The sequence below is a fragment of the Panulirus ornatus genome, chromosome 13 (genome assembly GCF_036320965.1).
Source record: "Panulirus ornatus isolate Po-2019 chromosome 13, ASM3632096v1, whole genome shotgun sequence".
Lineage (NCBI taxonomy): Eukaryota > Metazoa > Arthropoda > Malacostraca > Decapoda > Palinuridae > Panulirus > Panulirus ornatus.
Genome location: NC_092236.1, coordinates 5,559,629 through 5,585,987, shown reverse-complemented (window position 1 = coordinate 5,585,987; position 26,359 = coordinate 5,559,629). Strand labels below are relative to the sequence as shown.

Below are 26,359 nucleotides of genomic sequence, written 5' to 3'. Positions count from 1 at the left end.
TCTACAAAAATTTCATCTGTTCCACTCTAAATTACATCTTAACTATGTGATCTTCCACTATCTCAAAAGAAAATATATCAAAACTGCAAACCACACAAAGCACACTGTACAACCACTGGCTGCCTAGCAAACATGAACAAAGAACACCAACACAATGAAACAAAGATCCTTCCAGTACAAACCCACCTTAATATGCTCTGCACTCAGTTCTATACAACAGCATAGAATGTACTCAAAATATGTAGCATGTGAAATGAGTGAAAAAAGAACCAAAGTACTGTGTGGAGAAATAATTTTCAACTGGGTCATATCATCATAAATCCATTGGAGAAATCCTTTACTCTTCTGCTTTTACGTAAACTCTAAAGAGCTGTCAATACTCTAATTCGTTACTGTGTCCTATGGAGTGACGAATGCTTTCATCATTTCTGCATAACAGATATTGGATTTTACGTGAAGGCAAGTATTCTCTGAATACTGAAAGAGTTTAATTCTTTCTGCATAACATTCTATAATGCAATCTATATTCTGAAAAATACTCTTCATTTCTGGATTGAAATGGCAAACATCTCCTTTATATAATCAGCAACCCAGGATGTAACATATCAAAATTCTATTCATATGTGTAGTTTTATTTCTCAAATACTCCTAATATCTGCCCTTTTAATGAATTCTCTCCATCTTCATTACATACACACATACCTGAGAAAATTATCATTCCTAAAGTACTGTGTGGAGAAATAATTTTCCACTGAGTCATATCATCATAAATTCAAAAGAGAAATCCTTTACTCTTCTGCTTTCACCTAAACTCTACAGAGCTGTCAATACTCTAATTTGTTACTGTGTTCTATGGAGTGATAAATGCTTTCATCACTTCTGCATAACAAATATTGGATTTTATATGAAGGCAAGTATACTTTGAATACTGAAAGACTTTAATCCTTTCTGCATAACATTCTATACTGCAATCTTTATTCTGAAAAATAATCATTTCTGGAAAGAAAATAGCAAACATTTCCATTACGTCATCAGCCACCCACGATGTAACATCAAAATTCTATTCACATATGTAGTTTATCTCTCAAATACTCCCAATACCTGCCTCTTAATTAATTTGTCCATTCCATTACATACATACATGCTCAAACCTTCCCTTATCTAGTGTCAGAACACTGCCACGACTCATTTCAGAAATTATAATTCTACTCATACAATTTATAGTTAATAGAGGATTGTGAACATAACCAGATGCAGTATGGATGAAACTACATCAGATGGATATTTTTTAAACATTTCAGCTGGACTAAGAATAAATCTTTTACATTTGCGAGCGAAAATGTCGCACAGAAATCTTAAAACCCAATTTTCCTCACCTTTTTGGCTGGCTCTCCAATGCACATGAGCAGGTATCTCCGAGCTTCAGCTAAACCAGTCTTGGCTCGGGGGATATTGCTTTCTGTAGGAGGGTTTTCCTCCAAGTATGACTCAAGCTTTCCTTCTCCAATGAGGAAGTTGGCTAAGGTCTCTGAAAAAATCACTGAATATTAGTTACTCACATTTCTAGCTACAAAGTTACCATTATATAGTAGAGTTGTAATTACTTGAAATTAATTTATCATTCATCACATTTGATTGCTGCTTCCCGCATCAGCAAGGTAGCACCAGGAAACAGATAAAAAAACAACCCATCCAATCATATACGCATATATTTATACAAAAATGCCCATACGCGTACTCATACATATACATATCAACATATACATACACATACAAAGACATATACATATATATATACATATATAAAGACATATACATATACACACATGTACATATTTATACTTCCTTGCTTTCATCCATTCCTGCACTACCCCTACAGACAGGAAACACCATCGCTACCCCCTGCTTCAGCGAGGTAGCACCAGGAAAACAAAAAAAGGCCACATTCGTTCACACTGTCTCTTGCTGCCATAAGTAATGCACCAAAACCACAGCTCCCTATCCACATCCTGGCCCCACAGACCATTCAATGGTTTGCCCCAGATGTTTCGCATGGCCTGGTTCAGTCCACTGACAACACATTGGCCCCTGTATACCACATAGTTCCAATTCACCCTATTCCTTGCACACCTCACACCCTTTTGCATGTTCAGACCCCAATCGCTTAAAATCTTTTGCATTCAATCCTTCCTCCTCCAATTTGTTCTCCCGCTTCTTGTTCCCTCAACCTCTGACATATACATCCTCTTTGTCAATCTTTCCTCACTAATTCTCTCCATATGTCCAAACCATTTAAACACACCCTTTTCTGCTTTCTCAACCACCCTCTTTTTATTACCACACATCTCTCTTACCCTCTCATTACTTACTCGATCAAAGCACCTCACACCACGTATTGTCCTCAAACATTTCATTTCCAACACATCCATCCTCCTCCATACAATCCTATCTATAGCCCATGCATGTTTACCTTATAATATTTCATATCAAAAACAATAACTTTTCACAGAGACATTCATGCCACTTCTTTTGGCCAAATAATCACACTTTATTGTTTATATGTATGTGGATTTGACAAGGGATCCTTTGTGCTGTGGTTGCAACTGGAAAAAGTTTGATATCAATAAAGAATTTTCTGATCATGAGTTTTCTAAGGGAGAATAAGTAAATCTGGCAGAAACTTTATTTAAGAAAATGAATGTCAAGCAGTTTGAAAGATTTTACAACTCTCTACTGTTGGAGTGAAACTTTTGTCTCCTAAATAAAGTAACTTGTTAAATCAACATTAAAATGCTAAGTAGTTACATTCGTTAAAGCTGTCATTCCTATGTGCTAAGTTAGATGGATTATTCTTTTCTGACTGATTTGGATTTACTGTTTTCTTTTTTTTACCATAAATTTTTCCTCTGCTTTATTGCCCTGCCCACTCTGTGAGGTTTTAGTCAGTAAATGATGTTCTTCATCATATCCTCCTGCCTAATTAAATTAAATAAAGAGTAACAAAGTCATTCATCTGATTTCTTAAGGTTTCACACAATGAAGAAGAATCAAATATCCAAAATTTCTTCAGTCTGGCTCAGACTACCTTAAAGTTGGGATTAATGTTCTGCCATCCAAACACGATTATTTTTCCATATACTATAGTCGGGGAAAGTTTTGTAATGAAAATCACATCTTTAAGCTCAATATCGTTTTCCTAAACTTTTTAAACGCCTTTAGACATGCATGATGTGCATAATTTCACTACATTCTCTAAAATTATGGTAAACAAGAAATAGAAGTGCTTCTTCAAAGTTAACGTTTGCCTTTACTGGCTCTTGTTATACATATTAACAAGATAACTTATAAATGTTGATAAATGTCAGGGGGATGGGCTTGAGGGCAGATAAAGTTATGTTCCACTTCTTGACACAGCCTGGCTTCCTTTTCACCAATACTTCAGACTTACCTAAACCAGGCTGATTCCTAGCCTTCAAATGCTCTGCTAGTTCAATTACTTTCTTCCAATTGGATTCCTCTCTACTCCGTTCTATATCAGTTTCCAAACGATTAGCTCGATTTGCTTTCCCTGACATTTTGGCAGATCTGCAGACGACAGCTGATTACGTTCGAGTCTCAAGTTTTGTTTATGTTTGAATTATTATCCTTTCAATATGATGAAAACCTAAGCAATGCAATGAGCATCATCAAATTTATTTCATGTATATTATTCTGATGAGAAATGTATTACATGAGTATACCATAACTTTATATAGGAATCATTGAAAATACACGAAGATATTTTGATATATTTTATAATTTCATATATAGCGAGACACCATATTGTCCAATATTTACCATCTATTGCTTATGCATATCATTATTGAGAATATCGTTATCATGATAAACTATGTTAAAAGTATGTTCTAGGTGTATCTAACCTAGATTTCACTTCAGATTTCTTTTTCCTCCCAATTTTGGTATGATGAGCATTGTTACCGGTATATTATGTCATTAATCAAAAAGGTGACTATTGTGTCCCCTATCATTTCATTCACGTAAGAGTAGGGGCGGAGCCATATATATCAAAGTGATCAGATTCATACATGTCTAATAGATTACCAGCGTGTACCTACCCTTAATTATCAAAATCTGTGGGACATATCTAGGGTAGGAAGAATATTGCATTCAAGATAATTTGAAATTACTTATATTCAATTTTTAGTAAAGATGGATATTGAGTATGAAATCTTATTCTATTCAGACAATGAACTGATTAGCTTTCAGCTTGAATATAAAAACAGAAAACTTTGGACATGTTACCTTGGGAGGTGAATCATGTGTATGTTAGGTTATGTGGAATGAATATCGTTTATTTGGGAATATGAAGACAGGAGGAGGGATACAGAAATACAGATTACCCAACAATGCCTATATTTGTGTGCTCTCTTCTATTTTTTTACGTCTCTTAATTTCATGTCTTCTGTTCTATCTCAACATACTTCTTTATATTTATTTTTATGAAAACTATACAATATTTATTTCAGGAGAAGCTTAGTCTCAGCTCTGCCTATGGTTTCTGAGTTAACCTCACTTGAATAATTGTCATTTTTGGTCATTTATGTTTCTTAATAATCTACCTAGATTTGTGATTGGCTTTAAGTGAGCCAAGGGCCCGCGCTGGAGAGAAAATTGGCGAGTGTGACAGTTGTACCACTGGACATATATATTTTTTTTCAATTAGATTCTTCCGTTCTTGAATTTCGGATTCCTTCCTAATGTGTCGCAACAGAAACTTTTCAGCAGGATTTGACAGTAAATGGAATTCCTTCACTGCAAACTTGCAAAAGATTATATAGACTATATACAAAATAATGGAGCTCATCATGATTTTTTTGCTTTACGTGAAGACCACAGTGATGGCGAACCTTGGATCTATCTCCTGCTCACCCCCACAAAAATAAGAATAAGTCAAGTCATATGGTTGCTGGTAGTAAATCATCTCACTATGTTCCCACTCTCATACTCCATTATAAAAGCTTCCAAACTCCATTGTAGTCCGAAATGTTGGTAATCCTGCGCTTGATTAGAAAATACAGATTCTATTTTGATATACGAATTTCTAAATATTTCTTTCGTGATTCACATTATGGATATAAACCATGTGAATGAATTAACGTCATTAAAGAAGGACATAACTTTTAGTTTCGATGAAAAAAGTTATATACAAATCTCGCGAGCCACGAGATTGTGCGAGAGAAGCTACGGAACGAAGTTGGAACTCCGTCCTTCATTGTTATTTCCTGTTTAACTTATTTCTTTCTCATCCTAGTTACTGGTATTTAAGTCGAAATAAGTCAGAGAACATTCAGCAATGAGTGAAGATAACACTGAGATCAAAGGTAAGGAAACAGAGGCATTAGAGGAAGAATTGGCTCATTGTAATTTGTGGTTGGGTGTGGACAGCATTTGTTTGGCTTAGCGGCTTTCATGCAGCACTCTGTCAAGTCCGGTCTTCTGACAGACCTAATATGAATATATATATACATTTGTTTTGTATTGGTACAGACAGGAACTGTTGGAGAATATTTTATATGCAAATGAAAGATATTACAGTGGAATCCTTTGTCCTGTAGTATGCTAGATACACCTCTAGCATTGATGTATGAGGATAACTAGTGTAGTAATTTGTATAGTAAGGTTAGTTTTTTCCTCAGCATTAAAGCAGTTATCCCTTGTAGGAAAGTATTTTTCTTTTTTCAGAATTTTCATGCAACTTATGTTTCTAAGGCTGTGATGGTCAATCGAGATATACTCTGTATGGTAATGTAGCAGTTTAGAGGCACCACAGAAGATTTCGAGATTTTGCAGGAAACATATCAGTGGACAATTTCCACGTAGTAGAAGTGATTTAGGCCGGCTTTGTGTTATGTGGAACATTAGTTTTTTTCCTACAAAAATGAATTAATGATTATGGTACCGTAATTTATAAAGTTGGTTGTAGGATAAGTTTTTGACAGCCAGATGGAGTGAATTTTTTCTCTGCTTGTGTGGGGAGTAGAAGAATGTAGACGGCCGTTGATGCAAATTTTCTGTTGGGTTGGTATGATAGTTTGATTGCCATTGATTTTAAAGGCTGAGCTCAGAAGACACCACTTTAAAGTTTTTTGTACGAGTAGTAGTTTCTGGGGCACAGGCCTGAAGGCCAAAATTTTTACTGCATTTTAAAAACATTTTTAAAGCATAGGCAAATTAGGTTGATCTCATGTGATGAGAAATGAACCTGTTAATGGTTTTCAACAAATTTTCAAGATTTCATGATTCATAGAAATATTCAGAAACATTCAGCAGCATACAGAATGAACACAGCATAACAAATGCATATTCCTTCTGATATAAGTAGTGTAATTAAAACCCAACCAAAAATCTCTTTTGTTACAGGTTCTAACAACATTTTGGCCCTTTTGCAATCCAAGCTGTAATATATCTTCAACTACTTCTGGTTATACAACAAGATCCCTACCATCAGGAATCTTGTCATCATATTGCCAGTCTTAAAACCTTCCAAACCACCCAACTTCTCCTGCAATTTAGAGTCTGCAATTTAGAGTTTGGATATTAGTGATGGGTAATTTGAATCCAAAAGTAGGTAAAGTTGTAGTTGAGGGGAATAATTAAGGAGAATGGAAATGGTAAATAGCTTACAGGGTTGTGTGCTGAAAAAGGACTGGTGATTAGGAAATGTGGTTTAAAAAGGGGGACATACATAGGATCATGGAGTAAGCAAGATGGAAAGCAAGTATTATTGGATTAGATACTGATTGATAGGCATGCGAAACAAAGACTTGGATATGAATGAATGTGCTGAGAAGGGCAGCTGGTGGGATGTATGATCATTACTTGATGAGGGCAAGGTTAAAGGTTTGTTGAGGCTTTCTGAAAAGAGGGTATGGTATGGGTGACAAGAGGATGGTGAAAGTAAGTGAACTTGGGAAAGAAGCTTGTGTGGAGAGACACCAGAAGAGCTTGAATATAGAGTTGCAAAAGGCATGCAGGTGGTAGGTAAGTACATGAGTGAGAAATGATTGATGGGATAATGAAGTTAAGTTGCCAGTGAAAGAGAAAGGAGAGGAGTATGGGTGTTACCTAAAGGGAAGAAGTGTGTGATTGGGAGATGTACCAGAACAGTGCTGCTGGGTGGCATCTCCAGTTGTTTGTCTTCTACAGTATATCTTTCTTTCTGTACTGACTGAGCTAAGCACAGTTTCATTTGTTCTAGAGTATTTGATGAAGCAAAAGTAACAGGAAAGAAATTTTGTACATATATTCTGTTTGGGTTCAGATGATTTGTTTTTGTTGGTGGATCAGAATTTACCTGAAATTTACTTACTGTTGTGTATTTGTCATTGCAGGAGAGCAGGAAGTGGATCTGATGGAAGAGCTCTTGGATTCTGCTGAAAACTTTGATGAACTAAATGATGTTTCTGATGACAAGGCCAGTGAGTTCATGATGTTCATTAGTTCTGTTCAGTTCACTTTTGCATTAAAGACTTGCATGTGTATCTTATGGATGTGATTTCAGATTTGTGTATTCGACTTGCATGTGTATCTTATGGATGTGATTTCAGGCTGGTGTATTCACTCCACTCAGGTTATTATGGATTATAATATTGTTTCTAGACAGAAAGCACAAGCATGCACACACACAGGAGAGCCTTCTAGTGCAATGAGAGCTGAAACCCATCTCCCCTTTGATCTCAGGTTCATCTCCTAGATAGGGCTGCTGTCACCCAGTTTTGTATTATTCCTTTTGAGGTTGGGTAGTAAATAGGTACGAGGTATAGGTGTCATTGTATATGTGCACCTATATCCTGACTTGTGACATTTTGACTCTAAACGTTTAGTCCTTGAAACACTTCAGAAATTGAATACATTTTCGACCTGTGCATGTGCCCTTTGTACCTGCAACAGATTTGAAAAAAGTAAATTTTCTACCTTTCTGGTTTTGATGTCCAAGATAATCTTTAGCCTTTTGTCTTACCCTTTTTTTTTTTTTTCAGAGCATGTTCTAAAGAGTCAATGATTTCTTTAATACAGTTTGAAATAGAAAAAGCAAAACATAAAACATTTATGCATGTATATATATATATATATATATATATATCTTTTTCTTTCTTTTCTTTCATACTATTCGCTATTTCCCGCGTTAGCAAGGTAGCATTAAGAACAGAGGACTGGGCCTCTGAGGGAATATCATCACCTGGCCTCGTTCTCTGTTCCTTCTTTTGGAGAGAAAAAAAAAAAAAAAAATATATATATATATATATATATATATATATATATATATATATATATATATATATATATATATATATATATATATTTATATTTATTTTTTTTATTATACTTTGTCGCTGTCTCCCGCATTTGCGAGGTAGCGCAAGGAAACAGACGAAAGAAATGGCCCAACCCACCCCCATACACATGTATATACATACGTCCACACACGCAAATATACATACCTACACGGCTTTCCGTGGTTTACCCCAGACGCTTCACATGCCATGATTCAATCCATTGACAGCACGTCAACCCCGGTATACCACATCGATCCAATTCACTCTATTCCTTGCCCTCCTTTCAACCTCCTGCATGTTCAGGCCCCGATCACACAAAATCTTTTTCACTCCATCTTTCCACCTCCAATTTAGTCTCCCACTTCTCCTCGTTCCCTCCACCTCCACACACACATATATATATATATATATATATATATATATATATATATATATATATATATATATATATATATATATATATGTTTTTTTTTTTTATACTTTGTCGCTGTCTCCCGCGTTTGCGAGGTAGCGCAAGGAAACAGACGAAAGAAATGGCCCAACCCCCCCCCATACACATGTATATACTTACGTCCACACACGCAAATATACATACCTACACAGCTTTCCATGGTTTACCCCAGACACTTCACATGCCTTGATTCAATCCACTGACAGCACGTCAGCCCCGGTATACCACATCGCTCCAATTCACTCTATTCCTTGCCCTCCTTTCACCCTCCTGCATGTTCAGGCCCCGATCACACAAAATCTTTTTCACTCCATCTTTCCACCTCCAATTTGGTCTCCCTCTTCTCCTTGTTCCCTCCACCTCCGACACATATATCCTCTTGGTCAATCTTTCCTCACTCATCCTTTCCATGTGCCCAAACCACTTCAAAACACCCTCTTCTGCTCTCTCAACCACGCTCTTTTTATTTCCACACATCTCTCTTACCCTTACGTTACTCACTCGATCAAACCACCTCACACCACACATTGTCCTCAAACATCTCATTTCCAGCACATCCATCCTCCTGCGCACAACTCTATCCATAGCCCACGCCTCGCAACCATACAACATTGTTGGAACCACTATTCTTTCAAACATACCCATTTTTGCTTTCCGAGATAATGTTCTCGACTTCCACACATTCTTCAAGGCCCCCAGAATTTTCGCCCCCTCCCCCACCCTATGATCCACTTCCGCTTCCATGGTTCCATCCGCTGCCAGATCCACTCCCAGATATCTAAAACACTTCACTTCCTCCAGTTTTTCTCCATTCAAACTCACCTCCCAATTGACTTGACCCTCAACCCTACTGTACCTAATAACCTTGCTCTTATTCACATTTACTCTTAACTTTCTTCTTCCACACACTTTACCAAACTCAGTCACCAGCTTCTGCAGTTTCTCACATGAATCAGCCACCAGCGCTGTGTCATCAGCGAACAACAACTGACTCACTCATCCCCAACAGACTTCATACTTGCCCCTCTTTCCAAAACTCTTGCATTTACCTCCCTAACAACCCCATCCATAAACAAATTAAACAACCATGGAGACATCACACACCCCTGCCGCAAACCTACATTCACTGAGAACCAATCACTTTCCTCTCTTCCTACACGTACACATGCCTTACATCCTCGATAAAAACTTTTCACTGCTTCTAACAACTTTCCTCCCACACCATATATTCTTAATACCTTCCACAGAGCATCTCTATCAACTCTATCATATGCCTTCTCCAGATCCATAAATGCTACATACAAATCCATTTGCTTTTCTAAGTATTTCTCACATACATTCTTCAATATATATATATATATATATATATATATATATATATATATATATATATATATATATATATATATATATATATTTTTTTTTTTTTTTTTTTTTTTTTTTTTTTTATACTTTGTCGCTGTCTCCCGCGTTTGCGAGGTAGCGCAAGGAAACAGACGAAAGAAATGGCCCCCCCCCCATACACATGTACATACACACGTCCACACACGCAAATATACATACCTACACAGCTTTCCATGGTTTACCCCAGACGCTTCACATGCCTTGCTTCAATCCACTGACAGCACGTCAACCCCTGTATACCACATGACTCCAATTCACTCTATTTCTTGCCCTCCTTTCACCCTCCTGCATGTTCAGGCCCCGATCACACAAAATCTTTTTCACTCCATCTTTCCACCTCCAATTTGGTCTCCCTCTTCTCCTCGTTCCCTCCACCTCCGACACATATATCCTCTTGGTCAATCTCTCCTCACTCATTCTCTCCATGTGCCCAAACCATTTCAAAACACCCTCTTCTGCTCTCTCGACCACGCTCTTTTTATTTCCACACATCTCTCTTACCCTTACGTTACTTACTCGATCAAACCACCTCACACCACACATTGTCCTCAAACATCTCATTTCCAGCACATCCATCCTCCTGCGCACATCTCTATCCATAGCCCACGCCTCGCAACCATACAGCATTGTTGGAACCACTATTCCCTCAAACATACCCATTTTTGCTTTGAAGAATGTATGTGAGAAATACTTAGAAAAGCAAATGGATTTGTATGTAGCATTTATGGATCTGGAGAAGGCATATGATAGAGTTGATAGAGATGCTCTGTGGAAGGTATTAAGAATATATGGTGTGGGAGGCAAGTTGTTAGAAGCAGTGAAAAGTTTTTATCGAGGATGTAAGGCATGTGTACGTGTAGGAAGAGAGGAAAGTGATTGGTTCTCAGTGAATGTAGGTTTGCGGCAGGGGTGTGTGATGTCTCCATGGTTGTTTAATTTGTTTATGGATGGGGTTGTAAAGGAGGTAAATGCAAGAGTCCTGGAAAGAGGGGCAAGTATGAAGTCTGTTGGGGATGAGAGAGCTTGGGAAGTGAGTCAATTGTTGTTCGCTGATGATACAGCGCTGGTGGCTGATTCATGTGAGAAACTGCAGAAGCTGGTGACTGAGTTTGGTAAAGTGTGTGGAAGAAGAAAGTTGAGAGTAAATGTGAATAAGAGCAAGGTTATTAGGTACAGTAGGGGTGAGGGTCAAGTCAATTGGGAGGTGAGTTTGAATGGAGAAAAACTGGAGGAAGTGAAGTGTTTTAGATATCTGGGAGTGGATCTGTCAGCGGATGGAACCATGGAAGCGGAAGTGGATCATAGGGTGGGGGAGGGGGCGAAAATTTTGGGAGCCTTGAAAAATGTGTGGAAGTCGAGAACATATATATATATATGTATATATATATATATATATATATATTTTTTTTTTTTTTTTTTTTTTATACTTTGTCGCTGTCTCCCGCGTCTGCGAGGTAGCGCAAGGAAACAGACGAAAGAAATGGCCCAACTCTCCCCATACACATGTACATACACACGTCCACACACGCAAATATACATACCTACACAGCTTTCCATGGTTTACCCCGGACGCTTCACATGCCTTGATTCAATCCACTGACAGCACGTCAACCCCTGTATACCACATCGCTCCAATTCACTCTATTCCTTGCCCTCCTTTCACCCTCCTGCATGTTCAGGCCCCGATCACACAAAATCTTTTTCACTCCATCTTTCCACCTCCAATTTGGTCTCCCTCTTCTCCTCGCTCCCTCCACCTCCGACACATATATCCTCTTGGTCAATCTTTCCTCACTCATTCTCTCCATGTGCCCAAACCATTTCAAAACACCCTCTTCTGCTCTCTCAACCACGCTCTTTTTATTTCCACACATCTCTCTTACCCTTACGTTACTTACTCGATCAAACCACCTCACACCACACATTGTCCTCAAACATCTCATTTCCAGCACATCCATCCTCCTGCGCACAACTCTATCCATAGCCCACGCCTCGCAACCATACAGCATTGTTGGAACCACTATTCCTTCAAACATACCCATTTTTGCTTTCCGAGATAATGTTCTCGACTTCCACACATTTTTCAAGGCTCCCAAAATTTTCGCCCCCTCCCCCACCCTATGATCCACTTCCGCTTCCATGGTTCCATCCGCTGCCAGATCCACTCCCAGATATCTAAAACACTTCACTTCCTCCAGTTTTTCTCCATTCAAACTCACCTCCCAATTGACTTGACCCTCTACCCTACTGTACCTAATAACCTTGCTCTTATTCACATTTACTCTTAACTTTCTTCTTCCACACACTTTACCAAACTCAGTCACCAGCTTCTGCAGTTTCTCACATGAATCAGCCACCAGCGCTGTGTCATCAGCGAACAACAACTGACTCACTCATCCCCAACAGACTTCATACTTGCCCCTCTTTCCAGGACTCTTGCATTTACCTCCCTAACAACCCCATCCATAAACAAATTAAACAACCATGGAGACATCACACACCCCTGCCGCAAACCTACATTCACTGAGAACCAATCACTTTCCTCTCTTCCTACACGTACACATGCCTTACATCCTCGATAAAAACTTTTCACTGCTTCTAACAACTTTCCTCCCACACCATATATTCTTAATACCTTCCACAGAGCATCTCTATCAACTCTATCATATGCCTTCTCCAGATCCATAAATGCTACATACAAATCCATTTGCTTTTCTAAGTATTTCTCACATACATTCTTCAATATATATATATATATATATATATATATATATATATATATATATATATATATATATATATATATATATATTTTTTTTTTTTTTTTTTTTTTTTTTTTTTTTTTTATACTTTGTCGCTGTCTCCCGCGTTTGCGAGGTAGCGCAAGGAAACAGACGAAAGAAATGGCCCCCCCCCATACACATGTACATACACACGTCCACACACGCAAATATACATACCTACACAGCTTTCCATGGTTTACCCCAGACGCTTCACATGCCTTGCTTCAATCCACTGACAGCACGTCAACCCCTGTATACCACATGACTCCAATTCACTCTATTTCTTGCCCTCCTTTCACCCTCCTGCATGTTCAGGCCCCGATCACACAAAATCTTTTTCACTCCATCTTTCCACCTCCAATTTGGTCTCCCTCTTCTCCTCGTTCCCTCCACCTCCGACACATATATCCTCTTGGTCAATCTCTCCTCACTCATTCTCTCCATGTGCCCAAACCATTTCAAAACACCCTCTTCTGCTCTCTCGACCACGCTCTTTTTATTTCCACACATCTCTCTTACCCTTACGTTACTTACTCGATCAAACCACCTCACACCACACATTGTCCTCAAACATCTCATTTCCAGCACATCCATCCTCCTGCGCACATCTCTATCCATAGCCCACGCCTCGCAACCATACAGCATTGTTGGAACCACTATTCCCTCAAACATACCCATTTTTGCTTTGAAGAATGTATGTGAGAAATACTTAGAAAAGCAAATGGATTTGTATGTAGCATTTATGGATCTGGAGAAGGCATATGATAGAGTTGATAGAGATGCTCTGTGGAAGGTATTAAGAATATATGGTGTGGGAGGCAAGTTGTTAGAAGCAGTGAAAAGTTTTTATCGAGGATGTAAGGCATGTGTACGTGTAGGAAGAGAGGAAAGTGATTGGTTCTCAGTGAATGTAGGTTTGCGGCAGGGGTGTGTGATGTCTCCATGGTTGTTTAATTTGTTTATGGATGGGGTTGTAAAGGAGGTAAATGCAAGAGTCCTGGAAAGAGGGGCAAGTATGAAGTCTGTTGGGGATGAGAGAGCTTGGGAAGTGAGTCAATTGTTGTTCGCTGATGATACAGCGCTGGTGGCTGATTCATGTGAGAAACTGCAGAAGCTGGTGACTGAGTTTGGTAAAGTGTGTGGAAGAAGAAAGTTGAGAGTAAATGTGAATAAGAGCAAGGTTATTAGGTACAGTAGGGGTGAGGGTCAAGTCAATTGGGAGGTGAGTTTGAATGGAGAAAAACTGGAGGAAGTGAAGTGTTTTAGATATCTGGGAGTGGATCTGTCAGCGGATGGAACCATGGAAGCGGAAGTGGATCATAGGGTGGGGGAGGGGGCGAAAATTTTGGGAGCCTTGAAAAAATGTGTGGAAGTCGAGAACATATATATATATATGTATATATATATATTATATATATATATTTTTTTTTTTTTTTTTTTTTTTATACTTTGTCGCTGTCTCCCGCGTCTGCGAGGTAGCGCAAGGAAACAGACGAAAGAAATGGCCCAACTCTCCCCATACACATGTACATACACACGTCCACACACGCAAATATACATACCTACACAGCTTTCCATGGTTTACCCCGGACGCTTCACATGCCTTGATTCAATCCACTGACAGCACGTCAACCCCTGTATACCACATCGCTCCAATTCACTCTATTCCTTGCCCTCCTTTCACCCTCCTGCATGTTCAGGCCCCGATCACACAAAATCTTTTTCACTCCATCTTTCCACCTCCAATTTGGTCTCCCTCTTCTCCTCGCTCCCTCCACCTCCGACACATATATCCTCTTGGTCAATCTTTCCTCACTCATTCTCTCCATGTGCCCAAACCATTTCAAAACACCCTCTTCTGCTCTCTCAACCACGCTCTTTTTATTTCCACACATCTCTCTTACCCTTACGTTACTTACTCGATCAAACCACCTCACACCACACATTGTCCTCAAACATCTCATTTCCAGCACATCCATCCTCCTGCGCACAACTCTATCCATAGCCCACGCCTCGCAACCATACAGCATTGTTGGAACCACTATTCCTTCAAACATACCCATTTTTGCTTTCCGAGATAATGTTCTCGACTTCCACACATTTTTCAAGGCTCCCAAAATTTTCGCCCCCTCCCCCACCCTATGATCCACTTCCACTTCCATGGTTCCATCCGCTGACAGATCCACTCCCAGATATCTAAAACACTGTCAAGTCAATTGGGAGGTGAGTTTGAATGGAGAAAAACTGGAGGAAGTGAAGTGTTTTAGATATATATATATATATATATATATATATATATTTTTTTTTTTTTTTTTTTTTTTTTTTTTTTTTGCCGCTGTCTCCCGACCATTCTTTCTTTGTCTGTTTCCTGGCGCTCCCTCACTGACGTGGGAAACAGCGCTCAAGTATAATGAATAAACATAATAGATTTTAATATTTTTCCTCTAAGCTCCCTTCTTTTGGCTTCCATCTCTTTCTTCTATGAATAACCACATGCACTCCTACACTGATGGCTTAACATTGCGTGCCTCCAAATCCTTCAGTTTTGTTCCTTCATCTTTCACTCGGTCTGCATCTCGTCTTGTCACAACTTTTTCATTAAGTTCAGACTTGGACATATATCTTGGTGGGGTAAACAAAATGTAGTCAAAGTCTTTGCCTTTAAGACCCTGTTTCCGCCAATCTTTTTATCGAAAATTCCTCACAACTTCCCTTTCTCCTTTAATGGATATATAATTCCACCTCTTAACTCAATAAATATACCTTGTGTTACTGTAACATTCACTCTATCTTGGAAACCCCACATGACAAAAATAGATAAGTCAGCCTCTAAGAAATTGGGCATTCTGCTTAGATGTCGAAATGTCTTTCCTTCAGAACCGTTGCTCAAATTATACAAAGAATTTATCCATTCTTGTATGGAGTACTGCTCTCACAATTGGGATGGTTTTAGCTCTGCAACCTTACTTGACAGAGTTGAAGGTGGTCCGATTTATCAACTCTCCCATGCTAGCTTCAAAACCTAACCCCCTTGCCCTGTGCTGCAATATTTGTTCTCTTTCATGTGTAGATAGTACTTTGGTTTTCAATCTTAAGAGCTGGCTGCTTGTGTGCCCCCACTACAAGCTAGCCCATGCTATCTTGGCAAGCTGCTGCATCACATAATTACTGTGTAGCCTTTAACAAGTCAAGGGTGGGCTGTTTTGATAACTGTTTCTTTCCATATGTCTTGAACTTTTGGAACTTTCTACTCTCTCATATCTCTCCCAAACACAATGACCTTGCACGTTTTAAAAGATAGGCTTTTCACTTTCTCCAGAATTTCTAAATACTTTCCTTTGTCTCTTTTTTTCCTTTTGTTAACCTTTCCATATTTCAATTAAGGCCTGGCTTGATGTGGACTTTTGTCCATTACTGGAGCCTCTAGTGTTAGAAAAAAAGCAAGTTCAGTTATTTCACTTAATACAGAAATAATAATAAGAAACAGAAAATTTAAGCTTATGAAGTTTATATTGTAGAAGACATTAGAATTAACAAAGAAAAAAATGACAACTTATCATGGAAATGCATAAATCATACTTTTGATCGGATACCACCCTACTTCCATTATCCCATCATGTTGCCGAAAACCTCTTCATTTCGTACATTCTTGTCCCTTCAACTATCGTATTAGCAAAATCACTGCTGTACCAAGTATACTCTAGAAATAGTGCTGCATATTTTTATTTTCATCATTTATGTGACTAGTGATGTTATTACCATAGCATTAGCTGGACTTTCCTAGTTGGAACTTGTAGAATCTTCAAGTAATATCCTCACTGTGTTTGTATAGTCACCACTGTCACTACTGAGGGTAGAAAAATAGTGGAAAGGCAGAAATAAACCAGACACTTGCACCTCCTCTGCCCACAGCACCACTTGTATTAAAAATTTTCTTGCTCTTTGTATTCATATCATCCATTATCTCTCACTTTGTCTTACTGAGATACATATCTGTTATATTAATCCTTAAATGGGAACTTTTAGCTGATTTTTTAATACTTTTTGTGTTAGATAAACGTCGAAAGAAGGTTGCTGAGGTAAAAGATGCCTCAGCCAAAACTAAAAAGGAAGACTCTAAGGAGGTTGCTGCTAAAAGAGCTAAGTTGAAGGAAAAGCAAGAAGCAGCCCGTGCTAAGAGGGAAGGGAAGAAGAAGCCCAAGACCGTTAAAAAGGATACTGAAGGAGGTGAGTTATGTTGGAATTTGTAATTGTTTGATTGTCCATGATGGTAACTCACCAAGGAAGGAAAGGTAAGCAGGTCAGTTTTTTCCTCAGTCATGAGCAAAGTCTAGATTAAGGTAAGGCCTTAATTCAGGTTAAAAGGAAAGAAGTGAGAGGAAAAAAATTTAAGAGTTTTGGAGGAAGTGGAAAAATATGCCTTTTAAAGAGGAACATGACAGTTTTAGGGAAAAGCATAAGGGATAAAGAGATCTAAAGGTTTTATAGTGTTGGGAACATCCATACTCTACGCATATTTCAAAAACTTCCATAGCATTAAGGAATGTTTATGGTAACCATGCCATTCTTGTATGAGAATGTACATTATATTGCTTGAACATAAGAAAAATCTACTTTTTTATTTTGATGTATGCAAAAGGTCTATTTGTATCTCATATAATCACTCAAAGAACAGATTTTATGAGAGTGCTGGTGTTACCTAGAACTTCCTTCTAAAGGTTCCTGCAGTACAAGGCTGGACTACTTCCAGTAGCAGGGAAACATGGACTCCTTTGGTGTGAGAAGTTCTTTGACGAGACTATGCTTCCAGTGATTCAGCCCACTAAAAGATGACTTTTCACTTGTGTGACCTCTTGGAGATGAAGCCTGGTTACACCCCAACAAAGGTTTAAAGTCATAATTTGTAACTGACCTTGTCAGAAGGGTAAGCCAAACTTCTCCAGTATGGTCCAACCTGTCATGATCTGAAAACAAGTTGAAAATATGATTTTAGGATATTCCTTGCCTATTTATGTGTACTTTGTTAATGGACCATAGGCTGATGTTCGGAAAGAAATAGTGTTTAGTGCATCGTTCTGTTGCTGTTTCATTCCAAACAAGGTGATAGTGGAGAGCTCTGGTGCTACTTGAATTATGTATAGGCACTGTTGTACACAAACGTTTTATCATGTACTTTTGTCGCAATGTTTCTAGAAATTGGGACTGAGAAATCAATCAAATTTCAGGTTTTTGTATATCTTTTTAGTGGTTTTTAATTCAAGAAAATAGAACTTAAATGTTGAAAATACGTGAAAATAATCAGTCTACTATTTTAAAGAGAACAATAATTGTATTGCTTTACACAAAGGAGAGACGAGGGTTGTGAGGAGTTTTCAATAGAGAGATGGGTGGAAACTGTGTCTTGAAGACATTAAGCTTAACAAGGTTTTGTGTATCCCACTGAGATATCCTGCCCAGGTCTGAGTTTATTGAGTAGGCTGATCAAGACAAGATGCAGATCGGGTGAGAGAAGAGGGAGCAGAATTGAAGGATGTGGAATGCAGTGTTGAGTCATCAGCATATGAGTGCATTTAGATTATTTGCGGAGGAGAGGAAATCATTGAAAAAAAGAAGAAAAAGTGTAGGGGATGGGACAGAACCTTGAGGGACAACACTGTTGATGGAGAAAAGTGGGGAGGCTGATCCATCAACGACCAGAGATAGTTTGGCTAGAAAGGAAGCTAGATGTAAAGGAGCAAAGTGAGGGAGGGGAGCTTAGAGATGAGACTCTGATGCCATACCCTGTCAAAAGCCTTACATATGTTAAGGGCAACTACATTTCACTCCCTATACAGGTGATCAGAGAGAAGACTGTGATTTTCTAGATGTTTAAGGATATGGGAGTTGAGGAGGGATTCAAAGACTTTGGAAATGGTAGATGTCGAAGCAATAGGATGATAGTTAGGGGTGTCAAAATGGTCACCCTTCTTAGGGATGTGATGTATCAATGTATGCTTCTAAGGAGAAAAAATTTTTGTTTTTTAAGCAGAAACAACAGATGAGCAAGCACAGGTGCAAGTTTAAGAAGTAAGTAATTTTGACATATTGTATTACTGCTGTTCTTTGTTTGATTAGAACAGCAGATATGCAGCTATACCCTGTGTTGGCTGTCCACTCTTCATTAATACTGACTATTTTTTAGTCTAGTTTTAGTTTCATGAGGTTTGCTTGTCATGAATCTATCCTCTGGCATTTCTATAACAAAGATATAACAGGTACAAATAGCTACAGCACAAAAGTTTTCAGAGTGAAAGGCTTTTAGCTTAGTCTCATGCATCTCAAGGTACTACAAAGGAATAGATCATTGACACATCCATGAATGGCCATATTATATGGTGAGTGTGTTTAGTCTTGGAATTGTCTTGAGTACCCGATGAAGGTGTTCAAGTTTTTTTTGTTGTTGGTTGATGACATTAGCACTTGATACCTAAAACCAAAGTAACCAGCCGACTAAGTGCCTAAGTGTAATTAAGTTTCCTCGGTGTTTTCATGATTATAATAGATCTTGTATTTTCAGCTTTTTTTTCATGTAGTTTGACCTAACCTTTTTATGCCAGTATAGTTTAACACGGCACATATAGGCCAACAGATAGCCAAGAGAACTTTGTCAGTCAGATGCCTTTCAGCTCATGTACCTTCTGAGCCAACCTTATTAGTGTGATGATTGTATAGAGTTGGCAAAAGGATTTTATTTTTTTCAAAAAATTGTTGCTTTGACTGCTGTGTTTACTGAAATCTTTGTGGAATCTCTGCATACCGTATCATTATATCTTTTTTGTATTGACCAGCAGAAGAAGGAGACAAAACAGTTGAAGGGGATGGAGACATGGAATTTGATACAAGGAGTGAGGCATCCTCTGACCATCAGTTCTCAGATGATGAACCATCCATGAGTGAGGCATCCCGAGCATCCTCCATTTCAAGGGAATCGTCAGGTGCATGTTACTACTCTTGTTCGTCTTATAAAACTTCTTTATAATCACTGTTCATAATAGTTTTCCTTTTATTTACTTCTTTTTGTAATGTCAAATTAATTTTTCTTTTTTTATGAAAACTTTGTTCAAGTCTGTCTACAGATTTTTTTTTCTTAATACAGTTGATATGGATGATATGGAGGAAAACTTTGTTCAAGACTGTCTACAGATGTCTTTTTTTCCTTAATACAGTTGATAAGGATGATATGGAGGATAAGGAAGATAGTAGAAAACGAAAGCGTAGTACCTCGGAAACTTCCATAAAGAGTACTGAAGATCGTAAGTGTCACTACTTTTCTTTATTGTTGACATAGGGCAAATGTACACCACTTCATTTTCATGTTTTCATTCTCATTGCGAATGTACTTTCTTCCCATTAGCACTTGCATAATTCCGCACTTTCCTTTACTAGCTTCTAGGTGTTATAACTTTTCTCAAGCTTCCTTTACAGTTTTGCTCTCATTCAGATTTTTTCTTTTTTCCCCATATATATTCACATTTCTTGCATTAGTGAGGTAGCATTAAGAAGAGAGGACTGAGCCTTAGAGGGAATATCCTCACTCGGCTCCCTTCTCTGTACCTTCTTTTGTAAAATTAAGAACTGAAGGGGAGGATCTCTGGCCCCCACTCCCTCCCCTTTTAGTCTCCATCTACAACATGCAGGGAATACGTGGGAAATATTCTTTATCCCCTATCCCAATTTTTGTTATATTTGCCTATTGTGGTTAACTGTGTGTGTGTACATGATTAGTATTTTTGTGGTACGGGGAGAGAGTTTTACAATTGCCTCTTAACCCATAATCTTACTTATGTATCATGTCTTTGCTCTTGATATGTATGTCACACACCCACTCACACACACACACACACACGTATACACACACACATAAACCTGAGCTAGGAACCTAATTACCCCCCAGGACCAAGAGGAGGAATACCTGGGTTAATTAAGGCTGACTGCAATGCCCAAGATTCAAACCCACTTGGGTCAAACCCTGGGCCAGCTTCTGCCGTGTTTCTACCTAATGCTCCTGACAAGCATATGTCATCATGGAAGTTACATATCAGTCTGATGATATACTGCAATAATCTGAAAAAAATTTTGCTTGTAATTAACAACAATATGGTAGGTAGCTCTTAAAGTTTGAGTTGTACCATTTGATGTATGAATACCAATGCAATATTGGGGTCTGTCAGCCTCTCCATGTCAGCTATACCAAGACATGCGACCTAATATCCATACCTATATGATATGATATATTCTTTCTTTCTTTTAAACTATTCGCCATTTCCCGCGTTAGCGAGGTAGCGTTAAGAACAGAGGACTGGGCCTTTGTGGGATATCCTCACCTGGCCCCCTCTGTTCCTCCTTTTGGAAAATTTAAAAAAAAAACGAGGGGAGGATTTCCAGCCCCTGCTCCCTCCCCTTTTAGTCGCCTTCTACGACACGCAGGGAATACGTGGGAAGTATTCTTAATCCCCTATCCCCAGGGATATATATATCAATATAATGTATAAACCTATATAATAGATATGCATAAATGCATGTTTATGCTGTCAATGGATTGAACAAGGACATGTGAAGTGTCTGGGATAAACCATGGAAAGTTTTGTGGGGCCTGGATGTGGAAAGGGAGCTGTGCTTTCGGTGCATTACACATGACAGCAAGAGACTGAGTGTGAACGAATATGGCCTCTTTTGTCTTTTCCTAGCACTACTTGGGGGGGGGGGGGATGCTTGTTCATGTGCGATGGGTTGGCAACTGGAATTGATGAAGGCAGCAAGTCTGAATATGTACGTGTGTATATAAGTGTCTGTGTATGTATATGTATGTATGTGTTGAAATATTTTATTTTATTTATTTTGCTTTGTCGCTGTCTCCCGCGTTTGCAAGGTAGCGCAAGGAAACAGACGAAAGAAATGGCCCAACCCACCCCCATACACATGTATATACATACACATCCACACATGCAAATATACACACCTATACATCTCAATGCACACATATATATACACACACAGACATACACACATATACACATGTACATAATTCACACTGTCTGCCTTTATTTATTCCCATCGCCACCTCGCCACACATGGAATAACATCCCCCTCCCCCCTCATGTGTGCGAGGTAGTGCTAGGAAAAGACAACAAAGGCCTCATTCGTTCATACTCAGTCTCTAGCTGTCATGTAATAATGCCTGAAACCACAGCTCCCTTTCCACATCCAGGCCCCACAGAACTTTCCATGGTTTACCCCAGACGCTTCACATGCCCTGGTTCAATCCATTGACAGCACGTCGACCCCGGTATACCACATCGATCCAATTCACTCTATTCCTTGCCTGCCTTTCACCCTCCTGCATGTTTAGGCCCTGATCACTCAAAATCTTTTTCACTCCATCTTTCCACCTCCAATTTGGTCTCCCACTTCTCCTTGTTCCCTCCACCTCCGACACATATATCCTCTTGGTCAGTCTTTCCTCACTCATTCTCTCCATGTGCCCAAACCATTTCAAAACACCCTCTTCTGCTCTCTCAACCATGCTCTTTTTATTTCCACACATCTCTCTTACCCTTACATTACTTACTCGATCAAACCACCTCACACCACATATTGTCCTCAAACATCTCATTTCCAGCACATCTACCCTCCTGCACACAACTCTATCCATAGCCCACGCCTCGCAACCATACAACATTGTTGGAACCACTATTCCTTCAAACATACCCATTTTTGCTTTCCGAGATAATGTTCTCAATTTCCAAACATTCTTCAAGGCTCCCAGGATTTTCGCCCCCTCCCCCACCCTATGATTCACTTCCGCTTCCATGGTTCCATCCGCTGCCAGATCCACTCCCAGATATCTAAAACACTTTACTTCCTCCAGTTTTTCTCCATTCAAACTTACCTCCCAATTGACTTGACTCTCAACCCTACTGTACCTAATAACCTTGCTCTTATTCACATTTGCTCGTAGCTTTCTTCTTTCACACACTTTAAAAAACTCAGTCACCAGCTTCTGCAGTTTCTCACATGAATCAGCCACCAGCGCTGTATCATCAGCGAACAACAACTGACTCACTTCCCAAGCTCTCTCATCCACAACAGACTGCATACTTGCCCCTCTTTCCAAAACTCTTGCATTCACCTCCCTAACAACCCCATCCATAAACAAATTAAACAACCATGGAGACATCACACACCCCTGCCGCAAACCTACATTCACTGAGAACCAATCACTTTCCTCTATTCCTACACATACACATGCCTTACATCCTCGATAAAAACTTTTCACTGCTTCTAACAACTTGCCTCCCACACCATATATTCTTAGTACCTTCCACAGAGCATCTCTATCAACTCTATCATATGCCTTCTCCAGATCCATAAATGCTACATACAAATCCATTTGCTTTTCTAAGTATTTCTCACATACATTCTTCAAAGCAAACACCTGATCCACACATCCTCTACCACTTCTGAAACCACACTGCTCTTCCCCAATCTGATGCTCTGTACATGCCTTCACCCTCTCAATCAATACCCTCCCATATTATTTCCCAGGAATACTCAACAAACTTATACCTCTGTAATTTGAGCACTCACTCTTATCCCCTTTGCCTTTGTACAATGGCACCATGCAAGCATTCTGCCAATCCTCAGGCACTTCACCATGAATCATACATACATTAAATAACCTTACCAACCAGTCAACAATAGAGTCAGCCCCTTTTTTAATAAATTCCACTGCAATACTATCCAAACCTGCTGCCTTGCCGGCTTTCATCTTCCGTAAACAGACAATCACATGTTTACCAAATGGTGTCCTAGCTTCGTCTCTTCTATGTATTTCAACTGACTGTTATATTTCTCTCTTGTGTCTCCCCTGATGATGTGATTATTACACGAAAGTGCACTTGGGAACTTTTCGTGTTTTATTTTCCCCGTGGACTCATAGGAATATATACATAAATGCCCATACATGCACATATACATATATGAACATGTCAACATATACATACATATACACACTTGTATATATTCATACTTGCTGCCTTCATTCATTCCTTGGGGATAGGGGATACAGAATACTTCCCACGTATTTCTTGCGTGTTGTAAAAGGTGACTTATAGGGGAGGGAGCGAGGGGCTGGAAATCCTCACCTCCTGTTTTTTATTTTCCAAAAGAAGGAACAGAGAAGGGGGCCAAGTGAGGATATTCCCTCTAAGACTTAGCCCTTTGTTCTTAAAGCTGTCTTGCTAATATGGGAAATGGCGAATATGTATAAAAATAAATAATTTTTTTTTTTTTTTTTTTTTTTTTTTTTTTTTTTTTTTGCTGTCTCCCGCGTTTGCGAGGTAGCGCAAGGAAACAGACGAAAGAAATGGCCCAACCCACCCCCATACACATGTATATACATACGTCCACACACACAAGTATACATACCTACACAGCTTTCCATGGTTTACCCCAGAGGGTCAAGTCAATTGGGAGGTGAGTTTGAATGGAGAAAAACTGGAGGAAGTGAAGTGTTTTAGATATCTGGGAGTGGATCTGGCAGCGGATGGAACCATGGAAGCGGAAGTGGATCATAGGGTGGGGGAGGGGGCGAAAATTCTGGGGGCCTTGAAGAATGTGTGGAAGTCGAGAACATTATCTCGGAAAGCAAAAATGGGTATGTTTGAAGGAATAGTGGTTCCAACAATGTTGTATGGTTGCGAGGCGTGGACTATGGATAGAGTTGTGCGCAGGAGGATGGATGTGCTGGAAATGAGATGTTTGAGGACAATGTGTGGTGTGAGGTGGTTTGATTAAGTAACGTAAGGGTAAGAGAGATGTGTGGAAATAAAAAGAGCGTGGTTGAGAGAGCAGAAGAGGGTGTTTTGAAATGGTTTGGTCACATGGAGAGAATGAGTGAGGAAAGATTGACCAAGAGGATATATGTGTCGGAGGTGGAGGGAACGAGGAGAAGAGGGAGACCAAATTGGAGGTGGAAAGATGGAGTCAAAAAGATTTTGTGTGATCGGGGCCTGAACATGCAGGAGGGTGAAAGGAGGGCAAGGAATGAATTGAATTGGAACAATGTGGTATACTGGGGTTGACATTCTGTCAATGGATTGAACCAGTCATGTAACTGACTTAACGTAGATGCACTAAAATAACCTGGCATGCTCTAAACACCTGACCTCCAATCCACCAGTCATACACCCATCGGAATCTATTCTCCCAAACCAACTCAAATCACACTCATGCTTTTAGTGTGTACTACAACACAGCACACATCATTTTAGCATCTCCTAAACCCTGCATATCCTTGATGCAAGTTCCATAAAGAAGACTTTGAGCACTTACTACTCAATTACCTTGCACTCTCTTCACATACATGCACAAACAGCATCACACCCTTTATAACCTGAGTGCTGTAGGATCATTTTTGATGGTAGAAGGATCTTGAATGCAATTATGGTAATGATGATGTAAATAATGACACATCAGTGCTTCAGGTATTAAGTGAAATCCTTTTTATTCTATCCTAATTTATACTTTGGGAGCTTTGTCTACATTCTAAATGTGATATGTGCTTTACAGATTGATTGACAGCAAACTTTTTTCTTTTACTTTTTTATATGGAGTTCATTGTCATGTTTTCACGGCACTTTTATTTTTTGGTGACATTTGTATTTCCACTTTTTTTTTTAAGGTGCAGATCATTGTGAGAATTATATAATGGGAGAGAATGTTTGTTTTATGTTTTGAAAATCAAAAGAGGTATCAGACTTCATGTTTGTTTAGTTGAAAGTTTGCTTTAGGTATACTGGAGGTAAATGAATTTTTAGTAAATGATTGTACAGAATCTTATCCATTACAGCACTCAAGAAAACAAAAGAAAATTCTACAAAGAAGAAATACGACTATATTACCAAAGTGAACTACATGTTTCGTGATGCAAGATTCTTCCTTATGAAATCAAATAATGCTGAAAATATATCGCTCTCTAAGTCTAAGGGAGTCTGGTCGACCCCACCTCAGAATGAGGCTAAGTTAAACCAAGCATTTAGGGAAGCAAGGAATGTCATTCTCATATTTTCTATAAAGGAAAGTGGACGTTTTTGTGGTAAGTACAGTATTTTATAATTTTGAGTACTTGGTTGATAGTATGTAATCATTGCATGATGTATGATGGCCTTAGGTCAGATTCATGAATCTTACATCAAACTCTCAGTAGTACAACTCTTACTGGTACTTCCATTGTCCTCTTATTTACTTTATTAATACCATAAAGATTTGTGTCAAATCATTACTTTTGTGTCATTAGCAAATTAGCTGTACGTAACCTCACCTCAGAATTGTTTTTTTCAATAGTT

General features: G+C 38.9%; 2 protein-coding genes across 16 annotated transcripts in view; one reads left to right on the top strand and one right to left on the bottom strand.

Moving 5' to 3' along the window:
- Positions 1-3,617, bottom strand: part of Ttc7 (tetratricopeptide repeat domain 7) — a 137,019-nt gene extending 133,402 nt beyond the window's left edge. For 2 of the 3 annotated variants that reach the window (XM_071668513.1, XM_071668514.1), the window contains exons 1-2: positions 3,449-3,607; positions 1,377-1,528 (exon numbers count right to left, since the gene is read on the bottom strand). In XM_071668513.1, coding sequence (XP_071524614.1) covers positions 1,377-1,528; positions 3,449-3,575 — 279 coding nt within the window. In that variant the 5' untranslated portion in view covers positions 3,576-3,607. Of the gene's footprint in view, positions 1-1,376; positions 1,529-3,448 lie in introns of all 3 variants that reach the window. The other variant, XM_071668515.1, reaches the window with a different exon arrangement.
- Positions 3,618-5,218: 1,601 nt separating this feature from the next.
- The window catches only part of Ythdc1 (YTH domain containing 1), a 141,367-nt gene continuing 120,226 nt past the window's right edge, over positions 5,219-26,359 (top strand). For 7 of the 13 annotated variants that reach the window (XM_071668505.1, XM_071668512.1, XM_071668507.1 and 4 more), the window contains exons 1-6: positions 5,219-5,381; positions 7,392-7,478; positions 17,028-17,201; positions 19,802-19,948; positions 20,180-20,266; positions 25,864-26,109. In XM_071668505.1, coding sequence (XP_071524606.1) covers positions 5,354-5,381; positions 7,392-7,478; positions 17,028-17,201; positions 19,802-19,948; positions 20,180-20,266; positions 25,864-26,109 — 769 coding nt within the window. In that variant the 5' untranslated portion in view covers positions 5,219-5,353. The remainder of the gene's footprint in view (positions 5,382-7,391; positions 7,479-17,027; positions 17,202-19,801; positions 19,949-20,179; positions 20,267-25,863; positions 26,110-26,359) is intronic. The other 6 variants (XM_071668504.1, XM_071668509.1, XM_071668502.1 and 3 more) reach the window with 2 other exon arrangements.